The 16562-nt window shown below is 37.8% G+C and overlaps 1 protein-coding gene across 1 annotated transcript in view; it reads right to left on the reverse strand.

The window, feature by feature from the left end:
* Positions 1-14379, reverse strand: part of NEK5 (NIMA related kinase 5) — a 75902-nt gene extending 61523 nt beyond the window's left edge. Inside the window, 4 exon segments of the mRNA XM_087813736.1 lie at positions 999-1069; positions 1158-1241; positions 3105-3202; positions 14163-14379. Of these exon segments, the coding sequence (XP_087669862.1) occupies positions 999-1069; positions 1158-1241; positions 3105-3202; positions 14163-14379 (470 nt within the window).
* Between the last annotated feature and the right edge of the window lie 2183 nt (positions 14380-16562).

Raw genomic sequence — 16562 nt, forward strand, 5'->3', positions numbered from 1 at the left:
ACATATTAAAATAAAGAAAAAATATTGTACATTAATAATAGAGTAATAAAAATAGTTGATTTTTAAACTTATAATTCACCTCCCAAAACTCTACACATTAAAAAAATTTTATGGCCTAAAGCTCCCACAAAGAGGTATAATTGTCATATCACAAAAATTTCCCAGATGTAGGAAGAGTCTCCTCTTTCCAATTATCAAAGTAATGCAATCTCATAATTTAAATTTGGAAAATATGAAAGTGAATAACAAAGAAAAAAATTATCCATAAAATTACCACCCAAAAGTGATTACATCATAGTTAAAATTCTGATATATATCCTTCTCATCTTTTTCCATGCACAGTTTTCACAATACTGTGATCATAATGTATTTAAAATTCAGAATTCCAATTTTTTACCTGATGTAACAAATATTTCCTCACATCATCAAAAAGTCTTCAAAATCATGAATTTTAGTGGTGATAATAATATTCAGGTACTGGCTATGCCAAATTCTATTACATTTAACCATATCCCAATTATTAGGCATTTAAATTATTCCAAATTTCACATTATCCCCTTAGAACAAATTCCCCAAAATAGAACACTTAAAAATCTGTTGATATTACCACCAAATTGTCTTCCAAAACAGTTACACAAAACATATTCTCCCCAACATGTGTGAATTTGTCTGTTTTACTAAATTCTCACTAGCTTTATGTGTATTAAAGTTATATCTCAATTGATAAGTTTAAATCACACTATACGACTTGCTGTTGTCATTCTATTATGCCAAGATTTATCTTGGGAATTTTAACCTCAGACAACATACCAGCTGAATGATTTTTTTTTCATCTGAATGACTTAATGGATTTATATAAACAGTTATCTAAAATTATTTGTAAACCAAGCCTTTAATATCTTAAAATATTATATATATATATATATATATATACACACACACACACACACACACTTGGCTGTCATAAATAGAAAAAAATGATTTAAAAAAGAACTTACTTGTTCAGGACTCTTGCTATACCAAAGTCCCCAAGCTTTGCAACCATTCCATTCTTGCTAAGAAAAATGTTCTATAAATGAAGAAAATGCTATGTTGTTTGAGAGATTTCAAGAAAACAAAACATCAGTTCTGTCTCTGTCCTCTCTCTGAAGTGTTACCTGTGTTTTTATGTCCCTGTGTAAGATCTTCCTGTCATGAATATATTTTAGTCCTAGAGAAATCTGCACAAACCAACTCAGAATCTGTAGAGGAAACATAAACAAAACTTGTGAGTAGTCTGGTGGTCGCTAAAGTATCTGTTCATGATAATATGCAAAAAGAGGAAACAACATATTTATGTATGTGTGTTTATATGAATGAAGCTAACAGATATATTACCTAGAAAAATGGAAGTGAAAAAAAGCAATCCAAATGTGTTGATATCAAAGTGAACGCCAACACACAAAAGAAAAAGAAAAGACAAGTTCATAATTTTCATTTTTCTTAACACTAAGTTGCTAGCTGCATCAGGATAGTGGACAAGCAGCCCTGTTTCTTTATAACCCTGGTGCCACTGGTTTTTCTGTTTCAGTAGAAGGAGGATGCAAAGAGCATAGAGAAAAAGAGGAAGGAATGGATAATATGTAAGGTTATTAAAATTGTTAATGAAATACCAATATATATATCCATTATATAAAAACAAAAAATGTTACTTTTAAGCTTTTTAAAACTTAATTTTCTTAGTCATGATTTTGTTTACCTTAGCTATCCATGAGCCTCTTTAGTAAAATGTGTTCTATGCCTATAGAGATGTATTTAAACTATTCTAAAATTTCATTTATTCTTAGTTTACCAAATTATATAGAAAGGAAAAAAAACAATAGGAAAAAAAAGCTACATTCCAGCTACTAAGGTTCAGTTGTAATTTTAGTTCTAACCCAACTAAGGGAAACGTAGTTCAAAATTTTGTAGAGAAAAGTATTTTTTTATTAAATGTGGAAAAATAATACCTAGATAGGAAGAAAGCAGGGTTTCTACAAGTATGGAATTTAATATACAATGTAAATGAGCATAGGAAAAATGCTTGATGAAGTTTACAAGAGTTAGAGATATTGATTCTTTAATCATTTATACATTCAAAATGATACATTTTAATTCAAGGAAGAAGTTATATGGGCATGATGCTCTTAAATGCTATAATAAATTTAAGAAAAAACTGACCTAAAGAAAGCTCTTGGGTCTTATCCAGTGTGGCTCAATTGGTTGGGCAAAGTGCTGTGCAGCAAGAGGTCACTGATTCGATTCCCACTTGGTCAGGGCACATACATGCCTGGATTGTGGGCTTGATCCCCAGTGGGGGGCATGCAGGAGGCTGATCAATGTTTAACTCTCACACATCGATGTTTCTCTCCCACTCTCCCTAAAAATCAATAATTTTTTTTTTTTTTTTTTAAAGAAAGCTGTTGGGCCATTTTGGGGCACTGCTTGAGACAGTGACCTTTCCTATCAATTACACAAGGCCTTATTGGGATTCCTTTCTATACACACATACCTGTCTCCATTAGGAGTACAACTCCCAAGAGGTTTCCAAAGGAAGCTCAGAGTACAGAAGAAAAATGTGTTTGTGCAGAGAAAATGGGAATTGAGGCAATTATTTTTCATCTTTTTGCTCCTCTCTCTTAATAACCAATGAAACTAAATAGCCATTGATAAGAAGAGTTTCTATCCTCCCTAGCAAAGTGGGATGGCTCTTTTAACACAGAGCACCAAATGGTAAAAGGAAGAAGAGTGAACCTATAAATATGTCACATTTTAAATGGCTGAGTAACATCCACATTCAGATATTTTTTAGCTGTGAAAATTTATCTCAGGGGCATCCTACATGAGATTGTCCCATACTAAGACACTACCTTTTCTCAAGCAAACTTTACTCTCAAAAAGAGATTCAATTTAAGTTCAATTGTAAATATGTTCTGGACTAAATCAATCAGTAATATTGATTACTATTTTGTGGTTTGAAATCTCTGCCAGAAATCATGCTTCATCTAAACACAGTCTACTACTTATGGCATTATAAATTTAATGCTCCCCATATAAATTAGAAGGCAAATTAGAAGTGTTTTTACCTGATCTTCGCTAAATAACACTCCTCGTTGTCTACTGATTCTTTTCATGAGATCCCCTCCATCACAGTACTCCATCACAATAAACAGCCTGTTATTCTCTGTAAGAAAAGGCATCATTGGGTTTTGGAACCATTTCAGATATTTACTAATCCTATGCCTTTCAAGTTCTAGAGAATGGAGAATATAACAGAAAAAAATATAGTATATATAGTTAGAACCAAGATGGACCGATTTCTAATCTTACTTCACCACTTACATTTCTTAGCTCTGTTACACTAAGCAAGTTATTTTAATATTCTGTGTCTCATTACATCATCTGTAAAATGGACATAATAATATGGAAACTCCTCTTAAGATTGTTGTAATGATTAATTGAGTTAATCCATGTCAGATGCTTAGAACAATGCTTGCACATAATGACAGTTCAATAAATGTTAGCCATTATTATTAATATATTCCTGCAAGAGATTGGAAATCTGCTGTAGAATAGCAGCTGTGAGTCTTTCCCAACACCCCAAGAAGAATAAGTAGACTTGTTTTGAATTTGGGTATAAACATTTATTTATATGACACTTATTCAACCATGTTATTAAGCACAATAAACACTCTTCTAACTGACCTTTGCCTGACCTCATCAGTAGATTAATGGGCACACTTCATCCAGTATGTTTGCTCATTCAAGGTTACCACTGGTGGTTATTAGACTGTAGTATATCCAGGTACATCTGCTCCCACTTACTCTTACCAAGATCACTGTGTTTGTTCCAAAATCTGTTTATGCCAATTACACTTGTATTGTAATTATTATATAACTGATGAAATATGACTGAGAAACAAAATATGTGATTATTTCTACAACAACTACATTGAATGCTTTGAAGGATTCAGTAAAAGTAAATAGCTGAAAAAGGCCATTGACTTAAATACTGAATGGAACAAGTGGAAAATAACAGGAAAAGCTTTAAAAGAATTGTGCACACAGAGTAACTGTAAATTCTTCACTCTAAAGAAAAGAAATTATGAGATTCCAAGATGGCAGTAGATTGAGTGGAAGCTACAATGACACTCTCCCAGCACCAAATAGGAATTACAACTAAAATTGAGAAAAACCATCCTGAATAATCAAAGCAACTGAAGACTAGCTGGAGAGCACCCTCCTAACCAAGGAGGAAAAGTAGAAACTGCATAGACACTGGTAGGAAGTGCACAGGTGCGAGAGGGCTGGCTGGGTCCCCACAGGCAGCAGCTGAAGTTCCAGAGGAATATCTCAGCTGTTGAGGGATCCCACTGAGAAATCTGGAGTCTAAACCCCAGGCTGGGCTTCCCAGCCCACAGCACCAGAACTGAGAAAGGTGCCCACATGAAACCTGGCTGTGAAAAGTAGGAGGGTTTCTATCTGCCAGGGAGAGATGACTGGAAATGCAGGCACCCTCTTAAAGGGCCAATGCACAGTTTCATGTTCAGCCACTAACCCTGGGCTCTGGCAGAGAGAGGGCAAAGTGGACTAGAGCTGTGTGAGGAGAATCCAGGGGTGCTGGCTGGGGCAATAGAGATCAGAGGCTGGCGATCTGGATTTCTGTGCTGAGACATGTCCCCATATATCAGAGGACCTCTTTCTCAGGCAGACATTTACCTTTCAAAGACCTTTTGCTTGGGGGAGGGGGATGCAATTGTCCCACCCTGCTGGAAAATGTCTTGCCCCACCCTGTGAAGTTTCTACAGACTGAGGCTCATTAAGAGACTTGCTGCTTTGAGTCTTTGGCTGATTTGATTCTGGATCCAGGGCTTCGAAAAGCATAGCTTGGTGACCATCTTGGTCCTGGCCAAACACACACAGCCAAGCAGAGGGAACCACAAGCTGTGGAGTGCAGAAAACTTCACTCAGGGTACTCAAGGCCAGTCACAAACATCTGACATTGGCCTGAACCAGAGACCATCCAAAAGACTGGGAGTCCTAGCAGATCAACCTACTACATAGAAATAAATCCAAACAGGCAGCCAAAATGGGGAGGGGGGAAAAAAACCCCAAATGAAAGAAAATAATTCTCTAGAAGAAGAGTTAATGAAATGGAGATAAGAAATCTATCACATATAGAGTTCAGAATACTGATCATAAGAATGCTCAACAGCATGAGAAAAGAAATGAAAACTGTGAAGGAAATTAAGAATTACATAGTAGAAATAATTAAAAAAAAAAAAAACATTGGAAGAAATAAACAGCAGATTAGAGGAAGCTGAGGACTGGATCAGCAAATTAGAATACAGGGTAGAAAAAAATCACTCATAGAACCAAAAAAAAGCATTACAAAAGCAGGACAGTTTAAGGTAACTGGGACAACATAAACATGACAATATTCACATCATAGGAGAACCAGAAGATGTAGAAAGTAAACAAGGGTTAAAGAACCTGTTTGAAGAAATAACAACAGAAAACTTCCCTAACCTAGTCGAGCAAAAGCCACACAAGTTCAGGAGGCACAAAGAGTCCAAAGAACGCAAATAGATATGTAGGTTTTAAGAGATAAGATGGTGCCGTAGGTAACCACGGTACCCGCCACCTCCCATAACCACATCAAAATTACAATTAAAATACAGGACAACCAATATTCAGAACCTCCTGAAATCTAGCTGAATAGAAGTCCTACAACTAGGGAACTAAAGAAGCACATAGTGACCCGTAGGAGGGGTGGAGATGTGGGGTGGAATCTGAGCTGAATCACAGAGAGGTGGCTGTGGTCTCACAGCCAGGTGGCATGGTTTAAACCAGGAGGGATAGCTTGGTCAGTGGAGCTTTCCCAGAGGAGTAAGGGGTCCCAGCCCCATATCAGGCCCCCAAACCCAGGATTCCAGTGCTGGGAAGAGAAGTCCCCACAACTTCAGGCTGTAAAAACCAATGGGGACTGTGGCTGAGAGATGCGGAGGCTGCTGGGTTCAAAGCAGTTCCTCTTACGGGGCCAGTGCATGGATTTACTCAGATCCACTACCTCTGAGCTCCAGTGCTGGGAAGCAGCTTGAAAGGAACCTGGGATATTCAGGGAGGCACTACCTTGCCAGAATCAGGGCGACAGCTGGAGGGGAAGCTTTCTCACAGACAGAAGAGCTGGAAGAGGCCATTGCTCCTTTGATGAGCTCTCCCCCCACAGAGCCTGCAGCCAGGCACCTTCTCTGAATCTCCATCAATCTAACACATGTTTTGCCCTGTCCTGGTGATTCCCAGACACCCCACACCTCCCTACTTGCAAGTTCATCCAAGCCATTTCCAGTAGCTTCTACGCAAGTGGCCTCTCAAGCCTCATGCTTAGGACTTTCCTAAAATATCTCAAACAGGCAGCAGCTGGCCTCAGCATGACCCATACCTCTCGATAAGTGGCCCCAGGCCTGGCACTAGCAGCAGCCTCAATTGCTTCATAGCTTGGCCTCTCCTGGACACCTCCAAGCCCAGCACAAGTAGCAGCCATCTACAGATTACAGTGTAGCTCATGCTGGGTGGCCCTGGGCAGGGCACAGGCAGAGGCTGATTTTGCACCTTCTGGGAGACCCCAGAGACAATGCACCTGGTGGTCAGCTTTGACCATGCTGGATTACAACCCTACCACATCCACGAGTGACACACTCAAGGGGCACACTCTAGGGGAACACAAAAGCTACAGTGAAGTAAATCCTGCTCCATAGGGAAGTCTCTCCACAGCAACTCATCAGGTATAGTTGCAGCTTGTCCTCACAGCTGAATGGCCTGAGGGTCAATTCCTCCCAGTAACACCAACAACAACCAAGGCTCAACTACAACAGGACTGTGCCCATAGCACACAAATGGGAACACCTAGAAGGCCCAGCTCAGGTGACCGGGGAGGCTGAGCCACTAGACCCTACAGGACACCTACTACACAAAGCCACTCTACAAATTCCAGGAGACATAGCAGCTCTACCTAATACATAGAAACAAACACCTGGAAGCAGCCAAAATGTGGAGGCAAAGAAACATGTCACAGAGGAAAGAACAGAAGAAATTTCCAGAAAAAGAACTAAATGAAATGAAGCCAAGCAATCTACTAAATATGGAGTTCAATACAATGGTTACACGGATGCTCAAGGATCTTAGTAAGACTATTAAGGAAACTAGTGGAGATCATAAATGATATAATAAAGGACCAGTCGGAAATGAAGGCTACATAAACTGAAATAAAGAATAATTTACAGGTAATCAACAGTAGAGTAGATGACGTTGAGAATCAAATCAGCAATTTGGAATATGAGGAAACAAAAAACACCCAACCAGAAGAGCAAAAAGAATCCAGAAATATGAAGACAGTGTAAGGAGTCTCTGGGACAACTTCAAGCAGCCCAACATTCGTATTATGGGGATGCCAGAAGGAGAAGAAAAGAAAGCAAGAAATTGAAAACCTATTTGAAAAAATAATTACAAAGAACTTCCCCTACCTGGTGAAAGAAATAGACTTACAACTCCAGGAAGCACAGAGTCCTAAACAAGAGGGACCCAAAGTGGCCCACACCAAGACACATCATAATTAAATTGCCAAAGGTTAAAGACAAAGAGAAAATCTTAAAAGTAGCAAGAGAAAAGCAGTAAGTTACCTACAATGGAGCACCCATAAGGCTGTCAGCTGATTTCTCAACAGAAACTTTACAGGCCAGAAAGGAGTGGCAAAAAATATTCAAAGTGATGAAAAGCAAGAACCTACAACCAAGATTACTCTACCCTGCAAAGCTTTCATTCAGAATTGAAGGTCAGATAAAGAGCTTCACAGATAAAAAAGCTAAAGGAGTTCATCACCACCAAACCAGTGCTACATGAAATGTTGAAGGGTCTTCTTTAAGAAGAAGCTAATGAAGATAAGAAACTAACAAACAAAATAGATCTAGAGATACTGAAGCATGCAACAGACTGTCATATCTCACAGGGAAGAGGGAAGGGGGGTGGGGGAGTGGTAAGAGATTAACCAAAGAATCTATATGCATATATGCATAACGCATGGATACAGACAACAATGGGGTAAAGCCCAGGGAAGTGGGTGGGAGCAAGGGGGAGGGGGTAAATGCGGGGAGAAAATGGGACACCTGTAATACTTTCAACAATAAAGATAAATTAAAAAGAAAAAAAGAAGAACCCAAAGAGGCCCATGCCCAGGCACATCATAATTAAAATGCCAAAAATTTAAGACAAAGAGAAAATCTTAAAGGCAGCAAGAGAAAGGCAATCTGTGACCTACAAAGGAGCTCCAATAAGGCTGTCAGCTGATTTCTCATCAGAAACTCTACAGGCCAGAAGAGAATGGCATGAAGTATTCAAGGTAATGCAAAACAAGGATCTGAAACCAAGACTACTCTATCCAGCAAAGCTATCATTCAAAATAGATGGTGAAATAAAGAGCTTCCCACACGGAAAAAAAAAAAAAGGCTAAACGAGTCTATCACCACCCAATCAGTATTGCAAGAAATGTTAAGGGACTGTTGTAATAAGAGGCTGAAATAGAGAGAATGAGAAACTAGGCACAGAGACATAAACTAGCGATAGATAAGTACCTATCAATAATAACCTTAAATATAAATGGATTAAATGCTCCAATCAAAGGACATAGGGTAGCTGATTTTTTAAGAAAACAAGACCCAAACATATGCTGTCTAAAAGAGACCCACAGAACAAAAGACACATAGCCTGGAAAAAAAACACTTCTAGAGGACTTTAAAGGACAGATCTACAGCAATACCATCGTATCATATGATCTTACTCATATGTGGAATCTAATGAACAAAATAAACCGATGAACAAAACAGAAGCATGGAACAGACTGACAAATCTCAGAGGGAAGGCAGGGGTGGGTGGGGAGAGATTAACCTAAAAACTTATATGCATATATGCAGAACCCATGAACACAGACAATAGTGTGGTGAAGGCTTGGGGGAGAGGTTCAAAGGGGAAGGGATCAATGGGAGGTGGGGGAAGGGGACATTTGTAATATTTTCAACAATAAAGATATAAAGAAAAAAAAGAAATTGAAAATTATAAGTGAGGGTAGCCTATGTAAAAAAGAGAGTTCATAATGTGCTCTTGCCTCACGCCTTTGCAGTGGCTATTCCTCTTGCCTAAAAAGCTCTTCTCCAGACATTAGCATGACTCTTCAAATCTTTGCTCAAATGTCACATTATGATGAAGGCCTATACTGACCATCCTATTTAAAATTGTTCCTTCCACTTCTGCCTCACCCTATTTTTTTTTTATTGTTTATCTTTATTGTTGAAAGTATTACAGATATCTCTTTTCCCCCCATTAATCCCCTCCACCCAACATCCCCCCAGCCCCCAGGCCTACTTCACACTATTGTCTGTATCCATGGGTTATGTATATATGCATATAAATTCTTTGATTAATCTCCACCACCCCCCTTGGCCTAGCCTCTAAAACTCATCAGACTGTTCAATGGTTCTATGTCTCTGGATGATTTTGTTCATCAGTTTATTTTGTTCATTAGATCCCACATATGAGTGAGATCATGTGATACTTGTTATTCTCTGACTGGCTTATTTCACTTAGCATAATACTCTACAGTTCCAGCTATGCTGTCCCAAAGGGTAAGAGATCCTTCTTTTTTTACAACTGCATAATATTCCATGGTTTAAATGTACCACAGCTTTTTTATCCATTCATCTACTGATGAGCACTTGGGCTGTATCCAGATCTTAGTTATTGTAAATTGTGCAACTATGAACATAGGGTTGCACAGATTCTTTCTAATTGGTGTTACAGGGTTCTTAGGATATATTCCTAGAAGTGGAATCACTGGGTCAAATGGTAGTTTGATTTTTAATTTTTTGAGGAACCATAATACTGTTTTCCATAGTGGTTGCACCAGTCTGCATTCCCACCAGCAGTGTACTAGGGTTCCTTTCTCCACATCCTCACCAGCACTTGGCATTTGATGATTTGTTGATGGTCGCCATTCTGACAGGTGTGAGGTAATATCTCATTGTTGTTTTAATTTGCTTCTCTCTGATGATAAGTTATTTTGAGCATTTTTTCATTGCAACAAGAAAAATAAGATACTTAGTAATAAACCTAACCATGGAAGTAAAAGACCTGTACCCCGAAAAATACAGGACATTGAAAAAAGAGAGGAAGATATAAACAACTGGAAGAATATACCATGGTTATGGATTGGTAGAATTAACATCATTAAAGTGTCCATACTACCCAAAGCAATCTATAAATTCAATGCAATCCCTATTAAAATGCCAAGAGTATATTTCACAAACCTAGAACAAACACTCCAAAGTTTAATATGGAACCGAAAAAGATCCTGAAAAGCCACGGCAATCTTGAGAAAGAAGAACAAAGTTGGTTGGATCACTATACCAGATATCAAGTTATACTATGAAAGCCCTGTAATCAAAACGGCCTGGTACTGCCACAAGAACAGGCATATATAGACCAATGGAACAGAACAGAGGACCCAGAAATCAACCCAAGCCTTTATGTTCAATTAATATTTGACAAAGGAGGCAAGAGCAGACAATGGAGTAGACAGTCTCTTCAATAAATGGTACTGGGAAAATTAGACAGGTACATACAAAAAAATGAAGTTAGACTACCAACTCACACCATACACAAGAATAAACTCAAAATGGACAAAAGACTTAAATGTAAGACATGAAACCATAAAAACCCTAGAGGAAGACATAGGCAGCAAAATCTCAGGCATCTCTCGTAGCAATATGTTTGCTGATACATCTCCTAGGGCAAGAGAAAAAGAGAAAAGAAACAAGTGGAACTACATCAAACTAAAAAGCTTCTGCACAGCAAAAGAAACCATCAACAAAATGAAAAGTATGCCCACTGTATGGGAGAACATATTTGCCAATGATATATCTGATAAGGGGTTAATTTCCAAAATACATAAGGAACTCATACAACTTAACAAAAAGACTAGCAATCCAATTAAAAAATGGGCAAAGGACTTAAACAGACGCTTCTCCAAAGCGGACATACAGATGGCCAAGAGACATATGAAAAAGTGCTCAATACCTCACCCTATTTTATTTCCCCAAAGCACTTATTACCTTCAAACATACTATTTAAATTGTATTTATTATTCTTACATTTACTGTCTGTCTTTTCCCACCTTTTCCCCCTAAAACATAAACTCCACAGTTGTAGCAAGATGGTTCTAAGATTGCCCCAGTGTACACACCTTGTATAACTCCTCCTCTTGAGTGAGGACAGAATCTATAAATATAATGGGATATCACTCCCAGGATTATGTTATGTTAATGGAGGGGATTTTGGTAATATAATAAAAGTTACTAATTAGCTGATTTTGAATTAATAGAAAAGGAGATTATCCAGGTGGGCCTGAATTAACCACAGGAGCCATTTAAATCTGGGTTTAGAGGTCAGAGACAGAGTAAATGAGAGATTCCAAACAGAAGAGGGTCTACTAAAGGGCCACCTGGTGGGAAAGAGAACTTGGCTTCTAGAAGCAGAGAACCACTCCCCAGTTGGTAGCCAGCAAAAAAGCAGACACCTCAGTCCTACAATTGCTAGTAAACGAAATCTGCCAACAGCCCGACTAAGTGTGTAAGAGAACTATGAACCTCAGATAAGACGGCAGCACCAACTGACATCTTGATTTCAACTATGTGAGACCTTTAGCAGAGAATCTAGCTAAGGCAAGCCCAGACTTCTGACCTAGAGAAACTAGATGATGCTAAGTGGGCGTTGGTTTAAGCCACTAAATTTGTGGTCATTGTTATACAGCAGCAACAAACAACAGTGTAGAAATTTTGCCTATTTTCATCACTGAGATATATCCTCAAGATTTAGAATATGCCTGGCATATAATAGGCACTTGATAAATATTTACTGAAGGAATGTAAGTGGCATTAATTTAGTCTTAGGAACATCTCACCACATTCTCCTTATTTTTCATATGTTGCTTCAAACCTGTAAAACTTTCATACGCTACAAAAAAATATTTAATTAACTAGAGCCAGAGTTCTGTTCAGAGATACGTGTCTGAGGGTAAACAAAGGCCTTATCTACAAATTCTAATAGGTGCTGTAAGGACTTCTGAGGCTTTCTGATAAGCTTGGGGTTTCAAGTCCCAACAATCTTCCAGGCAAACTCAAAAGCATCACAATAGCTCTAGTTTTGCTAAACACAGGGGTGCTCTGATACAAAAAAAAATTTTTTAAACCTGATCATAAGAAAATTTAAGCTTATAATATAAACAAACTCAGCAGAGTTTATTTATACTGTAAAAATGATCTCTAACTTTATAAGAGTATCCAGGGAAATATTGTCTTCAAATATCCATTTAGCATGATATAAAAACATACTCTAATCTATTAAAGTGGTACAGTCTATGCATTCATTCAGCAAACATATATTGAGCACCTACTATATACTAGATGCTTAGGATCAAGTGGTGAACAAAAGAATCCATTAAGTTTACTCTAAAAGGGAAACAAATATTAAACCAATTCATAATTGCTTATATAAACCGACATGTGCATGTAAGTACAAAGTGCTAGGCAAGATCAGGAAAGGGAGCTATAATTTGAACTGTGAGCTCAGAGAAGGCCTGAGGCTGAATAGGAGGTAGCCAGATGGAGGAAGTCACAATAACCCAAAGAGTGAGGAAAATAAGGATCATCTTATGGTGCTGTTATTAGGAATCAATGAACAGGAATGTAGGCACTTTATTTAGTTGCTGCCCCTTAAAAGTTTTTGATACAACTGAATCCACTGTTCACATGTACTGCTCAGCTCCCAAAAAGAACTCAGGAGAGTTCTAAGAGTCCTTTTAAATACCCAGTAGTTGAAGAGGGCTACACAGAGAGAACTATTTTGAATGCAGTGGTTTTCATTTATAAAAACAAAAACAAAAAACAGTGCCCTGCACAGTATAAAAGTTCAAAATATAGTGTCTATATGTTTTTACTGATTTTTAGCCCCTGGTGGTGCTTGAAGATATCTATGTAACATTTCTGCTCCATTAAGCACTCAGTGCTGAGTGCTGAGGTGGGGAATGCCCTATGGTGAACCTGGGCAAGTACAGCCCTCTCGTAGCCTATAAACAAACACCTGGCATACTGTATATGTGTTTATTGTCTGTCTCTTCCCACTAGAATGCAAGCTCCATGAGGACAGAAATGTTCACCTGCTCTGTTCACTGCTCTATTCTTGGCACCTAGAACAATGCCTGGCATGTAGTAAATTAAGTGAATGAATGATTTCTGACCAATGTTCTTTTCATATTTACTTGATTGCTTGTTTTGTTTTGTTCCTATCTTTGGAATAGAATGATGAATGAAAATAGACTAGATCTTGTATTCAGGTGTGCAAATGAAGGAATTGCTTCCTTACAGTTTTCCCCTCTATTTTTGCCATTTGCTGGGCCATGGTGCACAACTGTTTGCTGCTTCTCTGCAAGAGAACTGTACAGCCCCACCCATTGCCACAGAGCTTTATGGGCTTATGTGGGCAAAGTATACCCTCCCCCCACCACTCCCTTATGAAGGTTAGCTGCATGGCTGCTTTGCAACAGGAATGTGAGTCCATGGGGAAAATGAGAGCCACACCACATCCTAGCAGGGCTCTGAGACTGATGGTGTGGTGGGCACTTGTATCTTGCTCTTTTCCTTTGCTTAGAACAGTATGCTCCATATCGGGGCTGCTCCTTCAGTCTGGACCCCAGACTTAAGGCCCCAGTCCATCCAAAGCCAATATAGAATGAGTGAGAAATAGATGTGTATTATTGTAGGCCACAGAAATTTGGGTACCATTGCTGTAGCAAAGCTAATACACCAATTACTAACTATTTGACAGAGTAAGAATTAAGGAGAGATGGAAAAACTTAGGAAAGGTGTCTACAAAAGTTCACTAGAGAAGAAATAAAGATTATGTCTCAAATGACAATTTAAATAAATGGAAAAAGGAGTCCATTCACAAAAACTATACACAGTTCTCAGGAACATATATTTTACAGAAGTCTACATGCTGATACTTTATTAAAATTCTTTAAGAATGCTAGAAAGTCAAACCTTGAAATGAATTGAAGAAGGTTACAATGTTAGGATGTTTCATCTTTGCCAGGAGAATGACTTCTTTCTTTGAAGCTTCTTTTTCTTGGATGGACATCTAAATTATATTAAGAGACAGAATAGCCTGTAAAGATAACTTGCTTTTAAGAACATGTTTCCTGCTCACTCCTATTGTAATAGTGTGGAATTGTAACCCAACCCACCATTCTTTCAACATTGTTTATGTAAATTCTACTCTGACTAATATGTAGCTTGTAGATAAACAGCACGTTTGTATACAAATCCTAGAAACCAATTTCAGAAACCAATTTCAGAGGATGCAGAATCCAACCTTCAGTCATCCCAGTTTCAGGAGATTTGCTGATTTTCAACCATAAAACCAGGATGATGAAGACCAGAATGATGTACACCAGGCCATCACTTGACCAGTTTCAAGATCCTTATTGGAATAGACTGTACTGGACTGCACATAGAGAAGTTTTAAACTCCCTCCCCTTGATCACTTTGTTCTGCTTTTCCTCTCTCTCCTGATAAAAACCTCTGCCTGCAATGAAATGTTGAGATGGGCTTTGCAACAAGAGACCCCCATCTTCTCAGGTGTCCAGCACTTGAATAAACCATTTTCCTTTTCCACCAGCATCTGGCTCATGAGTTTGGTTTATGTGGCAGCAGGTAGCTGAACCTTGGTTTCAGTTACACTATCAAAAATTCTCCAGGATTTCACTGACTTTTAATGGCACTTCTGAAATCAATCTCTCAACATCAGAAAACAAAATTTCTAGAATCAGCAAAGTGCCCTATGTCTAATCAATGGTTTGTCACTGAAAATAATAAACAAAGAATAAATATTTCTGGTGAACTTTTGCTGTATTAAAAGTTCAGTTGGACAAGAAAAAGCTGAAGGACTTCATTACCACCAAACCAGTATTACAAGAAATGCTATAGGGTCTTCTTTAAGAAGAAGAAACTATAAAAAAGAAAATATCACAAAGAAAAAAAATCTCACTGACAAAGGCAAACACATAATAAAAGAAGTGGAACAACCAACACTAAAGCTAGTACAAAGGTTAAAAAGCACAAGTAGGAAGATCAGGTATAATTACAACAGTAAATTAAGGGATACACACAAACACACAAAAAAGAAGTAAAAAATAATCACAAAAACATAAACATGGAAGGGGTGAGTAAAAACGGTAGCGATTCTAAAATGTATTCGAACTTAAGCAACCATCACTCTAAAATGGACTGTAATAAACATAGCTTGCTATATACAAAGAACATGGTAACCACAAATCAAAAATCTACAAGAGATATACAAGAAATAAAGAGAAAGAAATCTAAATACAACACTTAGGCAGGTCAACAACATACAAGAGAAGAGAGCAAGAGAATAAGAAAAGAGCAGAGAAGAACTACAAAAACAATCAGAAAACAATAAAATGGCAATAACTACCTACCCATAAATAATTACTTTAAATGTAAATGGATTAATGTTCCAATCAAAAGACAAATAGATAAAGATGTGGTACTTACATATAGTGAAATATTGTTCAGCCATAAAGAAAAATGAAATCTTACCATTTGTGACAACATGGATGGACCAAGAGGGTATTATGCTAAGTGAAATAACTCAGAGAAAGACAAATACCATATATTTTCACTTATATATAGAATGTAAAAAACAAACAAACTCAGATACAGAGAACACACAGATGACTGTCAGATGGGAGGGGCGTTGAGGGATTGGGTGAAAAAGGGGAAGGGATTAAGAAGTATAAATTAGCAGCTACAAAATAGTCACAGGATATAAAATACAGCTCATGAAATGTAGCCAATAATATTGTAATAACTATGTATGGTGTCAGGTTGGTACTAGACTTACAGGATGATTACTTCGTAAGTTATATAAATGTCTAACCACTATGCTGTACACCTGAAACTCATATAATATTAAATGTCAACTGTAATTGAAAATCTTTAAAAATGTTTTTAAAAGTTCAGTTGGGTTGGTGAGATACTATGTTAATTATTTAGGCATCTAGAGGAAAGTTACTTTAATATTTATCTTTCAGCAGCAGAGGAATTCTTTATAAAAATGCAATGGTCCAGCAGCAATCACCACTGAGAAGAAACAAATGAAATCTAAAATATGAAAAGGTACCCAGCCAGTATGGCTCAGCAGTTGAGCACTGACCTATGCTCCAAGAGATCGAGGTTCAATTCCTGGTCAGGGCACATGCCCGGGTTGCGGGCTCGATCCCCAGCATGGGGCATGCAGGAGGCAGCCGATTAATAACTCTCTCATCATTTATGTTTTTCTCTCCCTCTCCCTGCCTCTCTCTGAAATCAATAAAGACATATTTTTTTTTAATTTTAAAAATATGAAAATGTGTCATATAT

The sequence above is a fragment of the Miniopterus natalensis genome, chromosome 2 (genome assembly GCF_054644295.1).
Source record: "Miniopterus natalensis isolate mMinNat1 chromosome 2, mMinNat1.hap1, whole genome shotgun sequence".
NCBI classification, from domain to species: domain Eukaryota; kingdom Metazoa; phylum Chordata; class Mammalia; order Chiroptera; family Miniopteridae; genus Miniopterus; species Miniopterus natalensis.